Source organism: Anser cygnoides, chromosome 1, assembly GCF_040182565.1.
Source record: "Anser cygnoides isolate HZ-2024a breed goose chromosome 1, Taihu_goose_T2T_genome, whole genome shotgun sequence".
NCBI lineage: Eukaryota > Metazoa > Chordata > Aves > Anseriformes > Anatidae > Anser > Anser cygnoides.
In genome coordinates this window covers 148,702,495-148,723,430 of record NC_089873.1, presented here as the reverse complement: position 1 = coordinate 148,723,430, position 20,936 = coordinate 148,702,495, and the positions used below count along the sequence as shown (strand labels likewise).

Here is a 20,936-nt window from a genome sequence, read left to right as displayed (position 1 = left end):
TGGATATTACCATTTTACTTACGTCAGAAAACGACAAAGTCTATATTATCATATATACACATAAAGTAAAAATAAACGTCTGTACTATGTGTCTGGTATAAAAAGCAAGAGATTAAACAGTACATAAGAAATGATAGCTCTGTACAGTGCATAGTTTCTGCAAAGATAAATGCATTCATTTCACGCCAGGAACTAAGAGTACAAAAACGCTAATTTAACCCAGTTAATTTGCATTTCTGTCATGAGACGTTCATTGTGTTGACTGATAACATCAACATATTCCATGTGTACAGGGTAGGGACTCTACAGCAGCTTAATCTGCACTCGGGATGACACTGTCCTGCTGGTTAGTAATTAAATCTATACACTCTACAAACAAGCCATTGTGTGAAACACCAACTGTATTTAGGGAGTTCAGTATGCCAGTCATCTTCATACAGAAGAATTGGCTTCTGAGAATACCAGAGCGTGATTAGAGAACTTGCCAGACAAGCAGGCTACCCTATAACTTTTCCTGTGCCTTTGCTGTGAATGAAGTATAGCAGTATAGCATATATCAAAAACTTCCAGACCTAAAAAGTAATAACTTGCTGCGTGGGACTGCAGTATTCTGAACCAGTCATGGGGGAAATACACATCCCATACCAAATTTTCGCATTGATTATATGAAAAGGAAAAGATATACCTGTCATTTCTACCAACACAAGCATAACCACAGCTGTCATTGATTTATTAAGCAGCCATAGGATTCCAGGTTTATTTGCATAAAGTACAGTCAATCGGTTAATTCACATATTGGAAAAATGTCAGAATTTTATACAAATTTGAAACAGATACTTTTTAAAGACATACATTTATGTAGCCCATCTGTGTTTTAACAGAATTTTTTAACCATGTTCATATAGTATAATCTTGGCAGTAAATAATGAATTTAAAGGCACCTAGCATCTTATTATCTTGCCCAGCAATATTCGTCCATAATAATTCCCTAAGGATTCTCTGGTCTTCTTCATCCCCTAAAATACATTTTATCAATTTCCAATGTCTCTTAATTTTTGTGAACATCCTTCTTCCCAAGAAATGCAGTAATCTTGCAATATTTAATTCAACAAGTACTTTCCATTTTTTAAGATTTTGGGAAAATGGTATTTACAATGTTTAATTAGTTTGCAGTATATCATAGTTTCCAATCAGATTCATTTGGAAAAAAAAAAAAAAAAGCAACTGATTTGTCAGATTTTTGCATAGATGAAGCTGCAGCTGTTATTCAGAAATTTTCTAGAGCCATTTTTTTTCCTACAGTTTCATATTCCAGCTTTTACATATTTTCCAACATCCTTTTAGCCTTTCATCCTTGCAAACAGCAACCACATCTTTTCCAAGCTCATTAGCAAAACCAAAAAAAAAACCAACTGCAACTTTTCACTGTTTTTCACTTCAGATATTCAACTCCACAATTCATTATGTGTATCATTCTCATTAACTTACACTGTTCTCCACTGAACTGAATTACCTACTTTTTCACATAGTCTACACCAATTATTCTAAATTTGAAAAGTCAGTATTTTTTCTGCTATAGTATCTTATAGTATCTTTCTTATTCTATGACAAGTCTTCACAAACATGCAAACATGAGGCTTTTACTGACCCTCATGTCACCTTATTTATTACCTCTGCTAACCCTGCACTGTTGTAATTTACCTAAACCATCTGCTTTCAATACATAAGCCAGTTTTTCCTGCAGCAGTTTTCTTTCCAATGACTTCACACATCAGTCTTTAGAGTGGCATATCAAGACAAGTGGCCCTTGATTTTTTGATAAATTGCACTAGTTCTGCGTTTTCCCCTTCCACTTCACTCACCAATTCAAGAATTTATAAGACGACTAATTTGAGGGCTCTTTTTTTCATAGGTTCATGCTCCCAAACCCTTCTAAGTTATGAATTTCAAAATATGCTATATTGATGTTTCATTCCAGTTTCCCAAAGGAAAACACACAAAAAGCCATGCAAGATTTTAAGGAAGGACAGATTGTGAGTATGGGTTGCTTGGGATTTTTATTTTGGAACACTGCAGGACTGCTCTGCCTAAATAAGTAACACGGTATCAACTTACCTGAATGAATATCCCTCTCTCCATATTTTTTTTTTCAGAGAACAGTATCTGATCAGATCCCTCTGGTCTGGGAATCACATCTGACATCCTTCTTATAGTTCCATTTTATTGGAATTTTGGAGGTGCTGCAAGGTTCATTCATTTTCTGTGAGCTAGTCTCTTTCTTAGCTTCAGGAGAAGGGTGATGGTGAGAGATTTCAAAGATGAGAAATAGGTTTCTGGCTCATTAGGGTGAATAACTTGATTAATTATTGAAGGAAGGTAGGAGAGAGAAGGAACTGAAGGAGTCTTATCTGTCATATAAATATTTCATATTTTGCAGGCGTGCCTAAACGAAAGGACAAATGCAACCTTTTCTTACTCCTGCAGGGATGGAGGAGGCATAGATTTACAGATGGCTGACCTTCACACTAGGTTGATAGTAGTATCCTAGATAGTAAAGACATACAATGCACTATACTATTCTAGGTCTTTCACATCCCAGGCTACTGCTGTAATCACTAGACCAGTGGTTTCCAAACTATTTGACTGTGTGCCACTCCTATCAGTGAAAAAATTCTGCATATGTAGCCCCAATATATGTATACTTATTTGTTTATAAATTATATACATGTACCGCTATACTAATGAAACATACACAATAGAAAATGAAAAAGGATGAGATAAATATGATTTTAAAATATCTCAAAATATTTTATTTGATTTATTAATGGTACGTTTGTTTTATTAATAGTAATATTTTTAATGAGACCAATGCGACTGAGTATGCCTCGTTATTGTTGGTATTTTTGGTTTAACACTTTGTGATACAGTAGGTCTGGTTCTAAGTTCATTTTACTTCAATGCTTGTTTTTAATGGCTGTCATAGCTGGAAAAAATACCTCACAAAGATAAGTAGGTCCAAATGAAGAACTGCATCATTGGTGGCACTTGATATCATGATACTCCTTGAATCATGATACTCCTTTTTCAATCCCACCCACCAATTACCCCAAGAGTTTTATTGAAATTTGGCTAGTAAATATCCATCTTCCCTGATGTTAATCACTTGTTCTTGCAAACTCAGAAGGGTGTTGCATTTTTATTGTTAACAAATGGGTTCAAAGCCCGCTGCAACTCATTGACTGGAAGATTTATAAACAGATTAAACTGTTTCCAAGTATTTTCAGTGTACAGATATAAGAGTTTGTATAGGTGTTGCAGTTTAACACTGATGGGCAACTAAGCTCCACCACACCACTCTCTCACTCCCCCTCCTTAAGAGAACAGGGGGAGAACATATGATGAAAAGAAAGCTCCTGGGTTTCTAGGACAGGGACAGGATAAGGACAGGGAGATCACTCATCAATTGCCATCACAGGCAAAACAGATGCAGCATTGGGAAATGTAATTTATTGCCTACTGATAACAGACTAGAACAGTGAGAAACTAAAAGCAAACTACAACCACCTTGTCCCCCCATCCATCCTCTTCTACCTCTTCGCCCCAAGCAGCGCAGGGGAATGGGGCCTGCCATCAGTCCCTAACACTTTGTCTCCACCACTCCTTCACGGTCACTCCTTCCCGAACTGATGCTGCGGGGGCTGCCCACAGGGAGCAGCTCTTCAAGAACTGCTCCCACATGGCTCCGTACCACAGGGTCCATCCGTCAGGAGCAAACTGCTCCACCAGGGGCCTCTCCACAGGCCGCAGGGAACTTCAGCTCCGGCACCTGGAGCACCTCCTGCCCTCCTTCTGCACTGACCTTGGCGTCTGCAGGGCTGCTTCTCACTCCTCTCTCCCAGCTGCTGTTGCCCAGCAGATTTTTTTCACCCTTCTTAAATCTGCTCTCCCAGAGGCCCAACCAGCGTCACCCATATCTCGGCTCTGGCCAGCAGCAGGTCCCTTTTGGAGCTGTCTGGAGCTGGCTCTGGTCTGACATGGGGCAGCTGCTGGCCTCTGCTCACAGAGGCCACCCCTGCAGCCTCCCCACTACTAAAACATTGCCATGTAAACCCAATAGAAGGTAGGTTGTTTTGTTCTTCTTCTTTTACAAGCAAGAAGAACAATTTTTATTAAAGTTATTTACTGCTGAGGATATATCTCCTTTGGCACATCTTTCTTTTATTGGGCCAAAAGAAAATAGCTCTTTGTGTATTTCATTAATGAACAGAGTCTGGCAAATACCATAAGCTGAAGCATGTCAAAAGACATGTACTTTCAGGAAATTTTATAGCAAACCACCTACATAATTTGTTTTAATACTTGTTTCTTCAAATCTTCAGCATGTTTTCTACATATCTTCCAACAATATCTGCTGACAAAGGAATGCATTTTAGAATTTGTCTCCATGTTGTTTACTCTGTACCATTCCAGACATGTTTACTGCAGCAGGAAGAACAAGTGTTTCCCCAGTGGTACGTGGCTTTTTGTCTTTCACTACTAAGTAAGAAACCTCACTGGAGGCTTTTAAAGATTTTTCATTAAATTCAGTGAAATTTTGTAGATCGCTCTGAGTATCACATTACTTTAAACATCATCGATCAGATCTGATTAGATCAGCTTTGTTTCTACTTCGTAATGTGTCTGATGAAGTTCATGCATACTAAGAGTAAAGTATTTGCTCTGCCATTTTCATGTTCGTTTGCTCAGAATTAGCTTCAACCCCTGGTTTCTTTGCAGGAATCTTTTTAAGCCCTTGACCATTTTGTGAGCATTAGTTTAGTTAAAAATAGATAATATAATCTCTAAATCCACTTAACTGGGCACACACAAACTGCAATAAAGCACAACGCACTGGAAGTCAATGAACAAGTGATGGTACCATCATCGCTCATCATGTCAACACCTCTGCACTGAGGAGCACCCACTCTTCCCCCAGAACACCCCACCTATTGTACAGGACATGGGACCCTCTCAGATACAGACAGAATGAGGGTGCCAGCATCAATAAATATTAAATATTATTAAAGCTTAATTTTCTCTCTTTTTTTTTTTTTTAGATAAAAAGTAAATATAAATGGCATTTCTAATATTTTCTTCCTACACATCAATGTGTAGGACAATAACAATATGTCCACCCCACTTTGAAGACCACTGGACTAGACCTTACAAAAATTTAATTTTTTTTTCATTTCCAAATACTATATAGCTTCTGGCAAAACCTGGAAATCAGTAGGATTGAGGAACACAACAGGAACTGTTAAATAATTTCAAGGAAATGTCACAAAAGATTGTCCTGATACGCTTTTCTCTTTGTGACTCCTGCTTTAATCATTTCTCTGATTAATCAAGTGCCCTCACTGGCATATTTCTCATATGTCTGCTTTTTCATAACCCCACTGGGACAATATTTGGGTTTATGAACCAGTCTGCACTGCAGTTTCTCTTACAAATACTGCTGAGGCAAACAATTAATTACAGATATAAATATCATTCTCAGCTTACTATCAGTAACAATGCATCTGACCTTTTGTGACCTTCAGGTTTCTTTTCTTCTTTTATTTTTTTCCTGTTATGCATTTTCTCTCCAAGTATTTGAAAACAGTTTCTGAGTTTTTTCCATGAACTCTTCTCCTGCCTGTTCTCATGCCCTAGAAATTCAGCTGCAATCTAAGTCATCAAATATCCACCACAAAACTTTATTTGCTGTCGTTTGCACAAGTATAGTTTTTAATATCCTCCACATGTTACATTATTATTTTAAGCACACAACCAGGATAATTATATCTACACAGCCCTCTGAACAGATGTCATGTGGGAATGTAATACTAGAATGGATCTCCTGAGGCACTACTTTCCTAATGCAGGTAAAAACATAACATATAATCTCATTCACAACTTTAAGATTGTTTTTAGAGCAATTAGGTTTGTTTGTTTGTTTCTTCCTTATTATTCCTGCATGTAATGTTGTTTTCCCGCCTAAGTTTCTTAACATTAAAACAGTTAATTTTTGTCTTAAAGTCATTTGTGGCCATTTTATAATCATTTGCTTTCATGCCAGCAGTAACCTCAGGCTTCAATAGCTCTTTTTACCTCCTCCTCTATCCTGATATATTTACAGCAAATTTTCACAACCTCTCTGTCTCAGTCTTTGTCACTTTTGTTTGTCTGTTTGTTAAACAAATCAGTTATTTTTAGCCTCTTCCCATAAAATAGCCTATTTCCCTATTTATCTTTGCAGTTTTCCGTGGTACAATTTACCATTCTTGAATATGGCTGTACATAGTTAACTGTGGGCTGCCATTCTTTGTACAATGCAATAATGCATTCCCCTCTCTGCTGAAAACATCTTCATTTTGACAGATCCAGGAATCTCTTTTCCCTATTGGCAGCTCCATATTTGTAATTTATAATCATCTTGCAATTGACTAAAGCTCTGAGGTCTTTCTCTTTCCTTACTGTTTCCAATTGATGATTCCCAAGTGTATCACAGAAGTGCCTGTAACTCAGAACTCAGAACATGACCTTGTATTTTGTACGCTTACATTTCACCCTTACTTTTATTACTGAAGCTTTCAAAGATATCCTATTCTTTCAGCATGACATTCTAATCCTCATCTACTCTGACAAGGCATTGCATCTTTGTCATGTAGATTTCATTATCATACTTGTATTTTTCCTTCCAAAGTTATCACCGAAAACCTTAAATAAAATAACATTGTACAACCAATCCTAAAGAAATCTCAGGAACTCCCAGCCCCATAGTTTCTCTCTCAAAAGCTAGGCTGTTGTCTTGTTGCTACCAAGTTCTCAACTACCAGGCAGCTTTTCCATTCTCTAATTTAAATAATGGTTTTCCTCATATTTCCTAGCTATTTCATAAGAACTACTAACAGGGTAATTGTGTCACTGATTCAAGCAGAGGCCACCTGGCATAAGCAATAAATCTCACCTCCCACAAATATCTCCCAGTGATTGAACATTCCCAGATCATCTTTTCCATAGCACAGGTCTATGTTCACTGAAGATCAAAAGCCAGATGTTGATTTTCATTATCTTGTCATTCCTTCATACCCTTTGTTTGGGGACCAAGAGAATTTCAGTGAAGCTGATCCAAAATTCCGCATCTTTGTGTGTGTAGTCCACATCTTGGCATACTTGTCCTGATGTACTCCAACCCAAAATGGGGGTGTTATTTTTCCTGATATGAGGAGCAATTTGTGCATACTGTTGTGTTTTCCTCAAGATCATCTTCAGTCTCAAGGCTAACTCTCTTTTACCTCCAAGATTTTTTATTTTCTGGAAACACTCCGATGCTAAGAACTGCAAATTACACATATCTGCTTGGTACTAGGACTGTTTCAAGTCCACTCTCCCCTCCACCCCCAACGTTTTCCAAAATCAAAATCCAGGTACTTTCTGCCAACACCTGAAGGTGGGGGGAGGTTTTTTCTGTTTTTGTTTAAAAATATGTCTCCTGTTAGACTGATTCCTTATTCCCATCCATGAAATGCATTAAAGAATAGCCAGACCACAAAGTCACAGTCTAGGCCAACAACTTCTAATTTTAACATGTAAATTTTTACTGGCAAATAAATCTTTGCTTATTGTTCATGCTTTTTCCCTCTTTTAAAAGATAAATAAGCTCTGTTTATCCAGGCAAGATAAGAAGTTCTGTAATCTTTTAACTGTGCTATGTTCTGTATCATCAGTAATCAGTATTAAGAAGTGTTACTGTCAGCCAGTTCCTACCGTTCGTGATGTTTCTGCTAACAAGCAATACTTTTAACTGTGACATCTCAGCCAGAAACATTCACTTCTCTAACTGTTGTCCACAGTTTTCATGGTGATTTCTAACCATCCAATAAGCATTTACAGACTCTTCAGACATAAAAGCCTGTCTAATCTCTGAGCATAGGTTTTAATTTCTGTGATTCCTTCTTGTGGAATAAGACTTTAACTCATGACTTGCTTTAGCATTCTTTGTACTATAAACTGCAGGTTCTGTTTTCACTGGTTATTTCTTCTGTCAATGGAACATTCCATTTGATTCCATTCCAAAGCATCGGAATGATGTTTTTCTTCTTCTCATCACATTATCCTTATTATTTTACTAGACCACTGCCCTTGGGCTATCTCCATTACTTATTCCTCTCTTCTGATGAGATGCTTTTATTCTTTCTTGACATCACATCTTTTAAGTAGTTCTAAGAAAATCTTTTCCTAAAATCTACATCTTCAGCAGCAGCTGGTCACTTCTTTCATCCTTTCCTTATGACCATATTATAATATGCTCATATCCCTTGTTTAGCACCCTTCTTGGTCAGTCTCCGTGTTTTCATGTTGACAGACCTATGAAAGTATTTTCTTTATCTATTTGTTTGTTTGTTTCACTTCTCTTCTACGATATCTTCATATCTCTCTGTGATAAGCCTTGGATTCCCTCTTTGATGAATTCACTCCACCAAGCATTTGTATTTCTTACATAAATACCTCCCATGATAACACTCAAGGACAAAATGCTTTCCAAAGCCTCCGTATCCAGTTAGTTTCCTGTTCTTTTCTCTCCTTGGACCACCTTTAGTGCTGCATTACTAGCTACCTTCATCCCTTTCTCTTAGTCTTAAAGGAGAAGCTACAGCTTCCCCTGAGTGTTGCCATCTGGTGTTCAGCAGCTCATTAATAGCCTTTGCCTAGATTAGTTCTATCCTAGCTCAATCAGCTTTTACTTCTCTGTCAGCAACGATTAAAGGCAGTAAGCCAGTAGTACGCACTCTCTAGAAGGTCCCTCCCACACTCATCGCACATTTGCTAGCCTCTGCAGACTGCAAGCGAGGGAATATTTAGATAGATACTCACAGATTTTATATAAAAAAACTTCCATTTAAAGCTTTTTACAACTGCCAGATATTGATAACTGTCTCTAGAAACCGAGAAGAATCATTTTCTTTTAGGCCATGTTATACTTTAAACTGGTGTCCACAGTTCCACCCCCAACTCTACTGCTCATTGTGCCTTCATTATGGTTCCCTCTTCTATTGACACAAAGGAGAAATAATATTGAGCACGACTGAGTGGGAGGGCAGAATTACTTTCTTTTGAGGAAGCAATTGTTTATTCTGCTTTAATTGTTTCTGAAGCTATGAAAGATAAAAATCTTTCATTAAGTTCTAAAGCTAACGACATTGTCATCATTCGTCTCTGCTTGCTAAAACAGTCTGATGCAGCTGCAAAGAACAAGGGCAAAATAACTATGCAACTGCTCTCTGATTACATGCCTTGAGATACATGCCATACCAACTGCATGGGAATGAGGAAAAGAGAGTTGCAGTCCATAAGACTTCCTTCCTACTCCCACCAGTAACTTTTTTCCTGTATTTTTTTTCCAGTAGACCCATATCTGATTTGGCAAGAGCTACATATAAAAGGGCTTTTAAATTAAAAGCAGAAGAAAGCATCCTACAGAACATATTAAAAAGTCTATCAAGAAAGTCGGGGTTAAAAAAGGAAAGGATGAAATAACCAATAAATTGCATACATTAAGAGGCAATCAAATTTAAAACATTCATCTAGGACTACTAGTACGGGAGTCGGATTTGAGTAATTGAATATACTCATTTTTTATTCTGTCAGCCAAAGTGTGGCAGCAGTGGTGGAAGACATTTAAACAAGTTTCCAAAAGCCCCTTACAAAAACAGAATCCTATCAGAATCCTATCTAACCTGACACGATGAACAGTGTCAGGGCAGTTCACGGCACTTTGATAGATGTCATTCAAGTATACCCCTAAAAATATTCAGAGGATGATGTCCTGCCATCTTCAATAGCCCACTGCACTTAGGGTGCTGGGCTTTGGGATGAGAGCTGTGAAATTTTACATAGTACTTTACTGTATGTTTTGTAAGAACTGAATTGTTCAAGTGGCCGAGTTTGAACTTGTATAATCACATTCTGTTTAATGGCACATCCTCTGTAGCTTCTTCTGTATTCTTTCCTTTATGCACGACATAATGATCCTTTTGTAGAATCATTAAGTTTCAATATAGAGAAAGCTAAATTTCCATAATAGGTTTATTCTACTGATTGCCTAAATTGCACTGAAAATCCAAATAGCTCTTCAGAACTCTGACAAGTGAGAAGATTAAGAAATAAAATCAACAATTTACAAGTTACACATTTAAATTCCTTCTTATCACATTAAGATGAGGACAAACAAGCGAGCGTGGAGAATCTTATCTTTCCCAGATAACTTCATATTCCTTTGCAGGCCACAAGAATACAGACACAGCTCTACTGCTCCCACAGATAGAGATTTTTGCTTAGCACCACTTTGAAGGACGATAAAAACAGCTTCCATCCACCTCTAATAAACAACATCACTAGATGTTTCCATGCATGGCCTGTAAGGCATGGCACACCTCAAGCACAAGCCGAGGAAGCAGAAACCACTATCTACCCTTGCAGGGCATTAAATACTGCCTTTCTAGTACATTGGCTCCGTATGATGAGATGGAAACTGTGAAATCCACCTTCCATCCCACCTCTTCCCTAATAAACTCCACACTCCACATACTCTATTGTTTGTTTTGTTTTCTGGTGGCCTAGAAGACCCAGCACCTCCTGGGAACACCATCTGTGCACCAAAATACTTCTCAGAATCTCTGGCAGCAATCTGAGAGCCCATGAAAATGAGGACGAAGGAAAACAACTTACTAGATAACACAGAGAAGCTAAAAAACACAATGAAGGACTTGAAGGAGTATATCACAGACCTACAGTTTGAGCAATAGGCTAGGCTAGGAAAAGCCAAAGCAGGAACAGACACAGCTAAAAAGTGTAACAGAGAGCTACGTAGCTTATTAAAAATAAATAAATTAATTCAAGTCTCTAGTTGAAATCACAGTACAGAGTCTAGTCACACTTTTCACATTTTACCAGTTTTACCAGCATTAATATTTTGGCTAAAATGTGTTACATCATATGGTTTACTCTCACGGCATAACGAATTTTGAAGAGGTGGATCAGCAAATTCAGATGACATCATAACTACTGAGTAACGCTTCCAAATGACTGCATAAACTGGATAGCATTATACAGTTCAAATACCCCAACACTGTTCATCTACTGCTAGTGACTGTAAACTTGATAAACGATTCAAGTATAACTCCCTTTTTCATGCTGCTGAGCATAGATTTTCCTAAGTTCTTGAGAAAGAGAGACAGACAAAAATATTCAGCCTCGATTTTTTTTTATAAGCTGCACTCGTAGCCTTCTGTGCCTGAATTGAATTTTGTGTTTCAGCTCTAGGTTCCAAAAAGTACGTGAAGAAAGACATTTAATTGGCTGGTGGACAGCACTTGGATTTGCTTTTCCTAGCTACGTCTGTAAAAAGAATATATTAAGAATGTATTTCTACTCCCTGATTTTCCTTTATCTATATGTAAAAATTCCTCAGGATGTAGTATTGCTTTCTGCCATTCTAGTTAATTAACTGCCATGTTTATTACAGTAATGCCTTCAGGTCAAAGAAAGAATAAATCTCCACTGTGCAAAGCACTGTACAAACACTAGAATACTGTCTTCACCTTCCTAGTGTCATTTGACAAGATCTGCATTACAGAGGGTGAAAAATATTACATTCATGTTGCCCACTAAAAGGTGACTCCCGATGATAGTAAAATAAAGTAAATTACACTATAAAAATGAATTCTCACCTGCTCTGTTTTTTTGTTTGTTTGTTTGTTTGCTTGTTTTTTTGTTTTCTGCTGCTCTTAACTTTAGGTCAGTCAATGTAAAACAATTCCATGACTATTTAGGAGTGGGGAAGAGAGAAAGGAAAAGACACCCTCCACAAATAGAAACAATACCAAAGATGTACTGACAAAAAAAAGTCATAACTACCATTGTTATGTGTGAGTCCAACAGTACAGCTAAATGATGAATTATCCAAGACATGCTCTGAAATTAAAATGTAGCAGTAAGTCATAAAGATACTTACAGTTCATAACACAGTCATACTTTGTCTCAAGAAAAGGAACTAAACATACTGTGAACCTTTTAATAAGGACCTAAACACCATGTTTCAAAAGCAGAGAGAAAAGAGTGGGTCAGGATCCAAATAAATAAATCATGGAATTGCACAGGCACAAATCAGAATTTGAGCCATTATATTTTTTCATTTAATTTTCAAATGCTTTCTGGCAGGGAATACAGTGGAGGAAGTGGGGCAGCTGAACAGCTTGACCTCCTTTGCCTTTTTAATGATCCAGGGCTGATTCTTAGAGCACAGAATTCATAATAATTAAAAATACTGTCAGGGTGAAGAAAAATGAAGAGGAAAAGAAAAAAAAAACAGTTTTACAAAGTGGTATTTTTATTTTTATACCCTACTGTTTGAGTAGCTAAGGTTAATGTACTGAATTGCAGCAGTATTAATGCTACTATATAAGGTGGAAATTTGAATAGTACACAAATGAAGTTTTAACTGCTTTTAAGTGTCAAACAAATACATGGAGCTAGAAAGTATGTAATGTGGAGGAATAATTACACTGCAAGCAAGGGGTATCAGTGTAAATTAAAGAGGGTTTATAATCTTTGGAAAAGAGGGCGGGCTACTCAGGAGGACTATAAGGATGTTGTGAGGCTGTGCAGGGACAAAATTAGAAAGGCCAAAGCTCATCTGGAGCTCAGTCTGGCTACTGCCATTAAAGGTAACAAAAAATGTTTTTATAAATACATCAACACAAAAAGGAGGACTAAGGAGAATCTCCATCCTTTACTGGATGCAGAGGGAAACTTAGTTACAAAAGATGAGGAAAAGGCTGAGGTGCTTAATGCCTTCTTTGCCTCAGTCTTTAGCGGTAAGACTGGTTGTTCTCTGGATACCCAGTACCCTGAGCTGGTGGAAGGGGATGGGGAGCAGAATGTGGCCCTCATAATCCACGAGGAAATGACTGGTGACCTGTTACAGCACTTGGATGTACACAACTCGATGGGGCTGGATGGGATCCACCTGAGGGTACTGAGAGAACTGGCGAAGGAGCTGGCCAAGCCGCTTTCCATCATTTATCGGCGGTCCTGGCTATCAGGGGAGGTCCCAGTCAACTGGTGGCTAGCAAACGTGACGCTCTTCTACAAGAAGGGCCGGAGGGTAGACCCGGGGAACTATAGGCCTGTTAGTTTGACCTCAGTGCCAGGAAAGCTCATGGAGCAGATTATCTTGAGTGACATCATGCGGCACCTGCAGGGCAACCAGGTGATCAGGCCCAGTCAGCATGGGTTTATGAAAGGCAGGTCCTGCTTGACGAACCTGATCTCCTTCTATGACCAAGTGACGCGCTTGGTGGATGAGGGGAAGGCTGTGGATGTGATCTACCTTGATTTCAGTAAGGCTTTTGACACCGTTTCCCACAACATTCTCCTCAAGAAACTGGCTGCTCGGGGCTTGGACTGGCGTACACTTCGTTAGGTTAAAAACTGGCTGGATGGCCGGGCCCAAAGAGTTGTGGTGAATGGAGCCAAATCCAGTTGGAGGCCGCTCACTAGTGGCGTCCCCCAGGCCTCAGTGCTGGGGCCGGTCCTCTTCAATATCTTTATCGATGATCTGGATGAGGGGATCGAGTGCACCCTCAGTAAGTTTGCAAATGACACCAAGTTAGGTGCGTGTGTCGATCTGCTCAAAGGTAGGAAGGCTCTGCAGGAGGATCTGGATAGGCTGGAGCGATGGGCTGAGGTCAACTGTCTGAGGTTCAACAAGGCCAAGTGCCGGGTCCTGCACCTGGGACACAACAACCCCAAGCAGCGCTACAGGCTGGGAGATGAGTGGTTGGAAAGCTGCCTGGCAGAGAAGGACCTGGGAGTATTGGTTGACAGTCGGCTGAATATGAGACAGCAGTGTGCTCAGGTGGCAAAGAAGGCCAACAGCATCCTGGCTTGTATAAGAAGCAGTGTGGCCAGCAGGGCTAGGGAGGTGATTGTCCCCCTGTACTCGGCTCTGGTGAGGCCGCACCTCGAGTACTGTGTTCAGTTTTGGGCCCCTTGCTACAAGAAGGACATCGAAGTGCTCGAGCAAGTCCAGAGAAGGGCAACGAAGCTGGTGAGGGGTCTGGAGAACAAGTCTTACGAGGAGTGGCTGAGGGAGCTGGGATTGTTCAGCCTGGAGAAGAGGAGGCTCAGGGGCGACCTTATTGCTCTCTATAGGTACCTTAAAGGAGACTGTAGCGAGGTAGGAGTTGGTCTATTCTCCCACGTGCCTGGTGACAGGATGAGGGGGAATGGGCTAAAGTTGCGCCAGGGGAGGTTTAGGTTGGATGTTAGGAAAAACTTCTTTACTGAAAGGGTTGTTAGGCATTGGAATGGGCTGCCCAGGGAGGTGGTTGAGTCGCCATCCCTGGAGGTCTTTAAAAGACGTTTAGATGTTGAGCTTAGTGATATGGTTTAGTGAAGGACTTGTTAGTGTTAGGTCAGAGGTTGGACTCAGTGATCTCGGAGGTCTCTTCGAACCTAGACAATTCTGTGAAATTTAGAGCCATTTACAGAGTGGACTAAGTACTTTCCTCCATCTAGCAATGCATGCACACTATCTAAGTACCAGTGTCTAGGCATTCTGTAACTCAGGTAGCATTTTCAATGGGACGAAGCTCTTTGAATATTAAATTGCAAATCTTAGCTAGTATTTCAATTCAATACAAAAACTAGTACCAAAAATTAATGTAAAACACAGCGTTGCAATGCATCCAGAGATGATGGAAAAGGAACGCACCCCAACCGGACAGAACTGCTGTCAGCATGTCCCAACCTGAGCATTCAAAAGGCAGCATGGCAAGACAGAGCAGACGCTTCTAATACCATCTGGTTGCTTTTCATGCTCTTTTGGAGACTTCCTTTGAGCACAAATGTACATAAACCTATGCATCTTTGTTCTTAAATGGAAGTCCCTTCAGCACTTTCCTCAACCTGCTAGAGAAGCCTCCTGCATTACAACATCCACAGAAACAGTCCCCTACCCCAAGGGAAACCGCCAACACTGATGCTGCCAGGTGAGGATTGATGAATCTGACCTTTACCACCTCATTTGCATGTATGGCAACCAGACCTCTGCAGATTACCTTTGATCCTTGTGTGCTAGCAGCTGCCCCGGGGCAAGTTCTTCAGTGGCTGACTATTTAGCGGACTGGGATATATTTCCTGGCTGAACTGCCCAGTGTCCTCCCTTGCTGACAGCTACAAAATGGAGAAGACATAAATATGTTCCCCAGAAAGCTAAACCACCTTGGATAAAAAGTTGGAAAGGAAGGAAATCGCTTCAAGCATTTCATCTGTATGTATTCCCCAAACTGCCCACAATCCCAGTAGTCATCCAGTAGGAAGTGACAGCAGATGAACACATTACAAACACCTACAGCCCCTCCTAGCTTTCAGGGAAAGACATTTCAGCTAAGGAGATTGTCTTTGGGCAGAAACAGTGAGTTACCACAGCTAAACTGATGAATGATAGGTCACTATCTTGGCTGAGCCAGGGAACATGAAGACCACCAAAAGTGGGATATAATCATTAAATGTGTATGCTTAATTAAGTGTTCCCCGATGGCCTTCTGGGATCTATATATACCCTATGTTCCTTTTTTTTTTTTTTTTTCTATTTTCCCTTCAGGGGACATTTTGAAACCCTCAGTGAGGAAACCTCCACTGGTCACTATGACAGTTTGGCAGGAATCAGAATTTGCAGAGGTCTCCGTTTAAGGACCATGCTGTTATATTTTAATTCACATCTTTAAAACAGATAATATAGCATTGTCCAGGTTATAAAGTCAATCCAGAAGAAATATTTATCTGAAAGTAATTCATGAGGGCACATGAAGTGTTATTTATTCTTCCAGCTAAAATTTGTGGCATAATAGAAGCTGCCTGTGGCTCATATTAGCATTATCCAGGCTCATGCTACACATTAGACATGGCCCATGAAACACTGCAACCTCAAGGCAAAGTAATTTCTAATATCAAATGCTCACACAAAGACAGTTCAGGGTTGTGAAAAATACTTCCCTCCAACCTCAATTTCCATTTTCACTTTGTCAAATATTATTAAAGACAGCATTAATGTCACGGCTCAAAAACTACTGCTTACCTAAGAATAATTCTCTTTCTCTGCCATAGTACTCCATTTATTATTCCCACCCCTGAACAAAGAGTATGAAGTTATTATTTACATGGTCAAGGAAATTTTGCCTTAGAAAGTGCTGTCCACCTAGAATGTGGGCAAATTCATTAGTAGTTATTGCAAATAATATAGACAATTCCAACCGTAAATGTAAAAATCCATATGGATGTAACCCTGCTTATTGAAACCTTAAGATATAAGATGTCCTATTTATTCCAAGTTATCAGAAGATATTTTGAACCTTCAGAAGACAGCTTGTAATAAACAGGGACTAAATCAAACAACATTCAAATGATGGAGGCTGAAAAATAATTTTGAATATAACCTCTATAGAAATACTTATTTGTTTTTTATTAGATTGGGCTTGGAAAAAACAGGCAGGGGAAATTTTTAGATGCATCCAGCATAACCCTAACTGATCCTGTTAATGTCAACAACAGCATAGCATTCGGTATTTCTGAAAATTCCCCATATAGCAATACATGAGTTGTTATGGACAAGCTTCTCCATTCTAATCTGCTTATACGTTTAGGAGTACACACAGAATTTAAGGTTATACAGGCTTCAAAAGTATGTACATAGAACAGATCAAGGCAATACAAGAGATAAAATATCAACTTGTGGAAATTGCATTTCTTATTTGCCAAGAGCAGTTACAATGTTTAGAATGGGCTATTCCTACCAAGCCTATCTGATAGCTGTAGTTAGGTAAGCAATACAATTTTAAGCATTAAGAGCAGAAAAACAGATTTATACTTGATACTTTGTACATTTACTGCACCTAATTACAGTTGTATTAGAAAAGCTGAGAAAGTGGACATTCCAAAGAGATCTAGCTATGACAAAAGCTGTATCTCTACTATTGAATGACATGCACCAGAGAAAACTTCAGGCATTGAAGCCAACTGGAAGGGGACAGACTATGTTTAGACCAATAAAGTCTCTCAGCCTCTCTGCATCATGACTGCTGGATACAAACTGGACCCTGGGACTTTCCAGCTTCAAAACTGTGCTCGGGAGTTGTTTGGAAGGAAGCTAAATGGGCACATGCCAAATTCATACCAGAGGCCATTCTAACATTTTACTAGTACAGATGATCATGGTCCAGGAATGCTCCTGGATACCTCTCAGTTTTCTAGAGCAGGTGCAGCCTCAGAGGCCATCAGAATCCTAAGAGACTATCAGAGAAGATCTGGTGCAGATCAATGCTAAAACCAAATTTACAGATTGGAAAAAGCAAGCACATAACAGTGTAAAAGTAATTCCAGGTTCAAAACAAAGGTTTTGATGAAGCCCAGGTGATTTTGGTGAAGCCAAAAGGTCAGGTAGTAGCTACAATACTTTTTTTTCAGATATATGGCATTACATTAAAGTTAGCAGTCATTGACTCAAAATCATATTAATATAATTCACTATGCTGAAGTAAGTCAGAAGATTATCCTCTCTACTACTGAAGACTACTTAAGACTGTTTACTTGTTATGGTACTCTAACTGAATAGTATACTCATATATTCCACTAAGTCTAACTACACATGATGGCTTTGACATATGAGATTCTGAATCCAAGAGTCTTATGTTATTAAAAAACACACCAAACAAACAAACAAACAAAAAAAAAAACAGCACAGTTTTTCATGGAAGTTGTCAGAGCACTTTAAAAACACAACACATGTTCATGTGGGACACAACATTATTTTTGCGGAAGAATCTTTCTATTTAGAAAATCTTTCCAATTTGCTGTGATTGAACAAGAGTCTGTAAAGGAAAACCTTCAAGGGTTACCTGTTCTGATTTCAAATAAAGGTTGAAACTTGGGAATTCTGAACTGAGATGAAAGGTGGGAAGGCATTACTAATTCTGAACTGAATACAAGATATTATTTTTCATTTATTTGCTAATTTTGTACAGGATATGACTTACCGTGTTCTGTAAAATGAAGCATAAGTGCTAGAAGGAAGAAAATCTGTATTTCAGAAAGAAATCAAATGTAGCCAAGACAGCCTGAAACAATAGCTCTAAGGTTTAAATTACCAGATTAATCTCAGTGATTGCTACTTCACATACTGATTATAGAATAACAGAATCATTTAGGCTGGAAAAGTTCTTTAAGATCATCAAGTCTAACCATCCACCTAACACTACAAGTCCACTGCTAAACCATGTCCCTAAGCACCACATCCATGTGTCTCTTAAATACCTCCAGGGATGGAGGGATGGAGACTCCACCACCTCCCTGGGATGCCTGTTTCAATGCCTAACCACCCTTTCAATGAAGAAATTCTTCCCGACATCCAATCTAAACCTCCCCTGGAGCAACTTGAGGCCACTGCCTCAAGTCCTATCACTTGCCATCTAAGAAAGACCAAGACCCTCCTCGCTGCAGCTTCCTTTCAGGTAGCTGTAGAGAGCAATGAGGTCTCTCCTCAACCTCCTCTTCTCTAGACTAAACAACTCTAGTTCCCTCAGTTGTTCCTCATATGTCTTGTTTTCTAGTCCTTTCACCAGTTTTGTTGCTCTTCTCTGAATGTATTCCAGCACCTTGATTTCCTTCTTTGTGGCAAAGAGGACAAAAAATTTCCTGAACTGCACTGCCAGCAGGTCAAGGCACCGGTGAATGCTCAGAACTGGTGAGGTACTGATTGCAGACTTCCCAGTACATGAAAGTCATGGACATACTGGAGTTAGTCCTGCAAAAGGTCACAAAGATGATGAAGGGACTGGAGCATCTGTCACACAAGGGGAGGCTGAGGGAACTGGGACTCTCCAGCCTTGAGAAGAGAAGACTCTGGGATATTATCAGTATGTATAAACACTTGAGGGAGGAGTAGAGAAGATGGAGCCAGTGGATTCTCAGTGGTGCTTAGCAAAAGGACAAGAGGTAATAGACACAAACCAAAATACAGGAAATTCTGTTTAAACCTAAGAAAAAAAAATGCATTTTTTTGTTTTGGCTTGGTTTGTTTTTTTCTGTGCAGGTGGTCAAACACAGGAGTGAGTTGCCTAGATTGGTGTCTTACTGGACATGGTCCTGGGCAAGCTGCTGTAGCTGGCCTTACTCTGAGCAGGAGGGTTGGACTAGACAATCGCCCAAAGTGATTCCATGAAAGCTATTACCAAGTATACAGTGTTTCAAAAACATTTCTCATTTAACTGTACCTGTAACACTGAAATACCATTATGAGTATACTAAGAAATGCTGATCTAATTGCAGTGACCTATTAAGAATATACAAATTTTAAAATGATGCAGATAGGTTAGAAAACTGTAAGTCAGACTGTGAATTGTTTCTGCATTACTGCTTTAAAGGGCAATATAAAATGAACCAGGACAAACAGCTGCATTAATATCCTGAAGTCAAACTAAAGGCTGCAATCCTAGGAATGGAAGCACAACAAGAACAAAGCTGTTTTCTACAAAGGCTGAATGTCATATCTATTACTACATTGGGTATACTCTGCTTCAAAAAGTCAAAGTTGTTTAGATAAATATGAAACTGGCCTCTTTTTGACCATGTCCACAAACACTTCTTTATGAATACTGAGTGTAATTGAGTGAATATTTGTTTTTACGAAGGAGTTTTTGATAAGATTGTCTGCCAACTCAACCCTTAACAGAAAGTGACAAGGAGAAGAGAAAGGAAATCATCTGAATATCCCATTTGGGACTGAGTGCTTATCAGAGATATAAGCTCCTGACTAGAGGGAGGAGATAGGGGAGACTTGACATGACATTCGTAATGAATTTTTGTTAAAGACCTGAAAATATAGGCCTTGCTATACACCACCTAAAAATCCTGAGCACCAAAATAATGTCAAGAACACAACACATACCATATATGCTTTCACTGATATGATTAGTAACATACTGCATTCACACAGCAGTTTAAGACTGCATGGTGTTATATTCTGTTTCCTTTTCAAGCACACAATGCATTGGATTGCTTTACTTACTAGCAGCAGCAGCAGGACAATATCTGGATTATCACATGCACAGGCTACATGCATTGATGTCCAAAAATCCTCATCTTGATGATTTACATTTACTCCTCTGTCAATTAGAATTTCTGCAGCAAAGGCATTATCGTAGCGAGCACACTAGAAGAAAGAAGAACAGATTAGAGATGGTGTTTCACTGAGCATACAACTGAATTTATTACATACTTTTTTTTTCTCCATTTGACATTTAAATTTAGCAGATGACACACAGTTAAACTGCTGTGTTTGTAGGGGACAACAGCTGATGAATCTATAGAAATAGTTCTGTGGAGACAACAAGTTCCATGTGTATGATTCAAAGAATCCCTTATTCCCTGTGAAAAAGCATTAAATAAAATCTGCTGAAAGCTACAGCGAAGATGAGATTGCCTTTCAGTTCAGTACTGTCATTCCAAATCAGTGCACAGGCACTGAACGAACACATTGTGAGTGGTAGGGTGTAAGTATATGCACACCCACACACGCATATGTCCACAGATATACGAACTCCTGCCTTTTATGCAGTTTGTAGCAGCAACACATGCCTCTCTGTACCCACTCCTATCTCCAATCCACTAACTATAGCAATTCCTGTTCAAGTCTCTCTGACAGACACATACGCTGAACACTACGAGTGTGTTTGGGGGCTGTGTGAGTATGTGTATGTGTGCAGGCGTGTGTGTTTGTACACTGTGTTTCATTTTGAGGATGGAGATCACCATTTTTAGCAGAGAAGAATAAATTGGCATAGCCACTGTTTTGAGCT

The 20,936-nt window shown here is 39.2% G+C and overlaps 1 protein-coding gene across 5 annotated transcripts in view; it reads right to left on the bottom strand.

Annotated features, from left to right (window-relative positions):
• The window catches only part of MYO16 (myosin XVI), a 383,536-nt gene that overhangs the window by 241,592 nt on the left and 121,008 nt on the right, over positions 1-20,936 (bottom strand). For all 5 annotated transcript variants that reach the window (XM_048077900.2, XM_048077901.2, XM_048077902.2 and 2 more), the window contains one exon: positions 20,147-20,290. In XM_048077900.2, the coding sequence (XP_047933857.2) occupies positions 20,147-20,290 (144 nt within the window). The remainder of the gene's footprint in view (positions 1-20,146; positions 20,291-20,936) is intronic.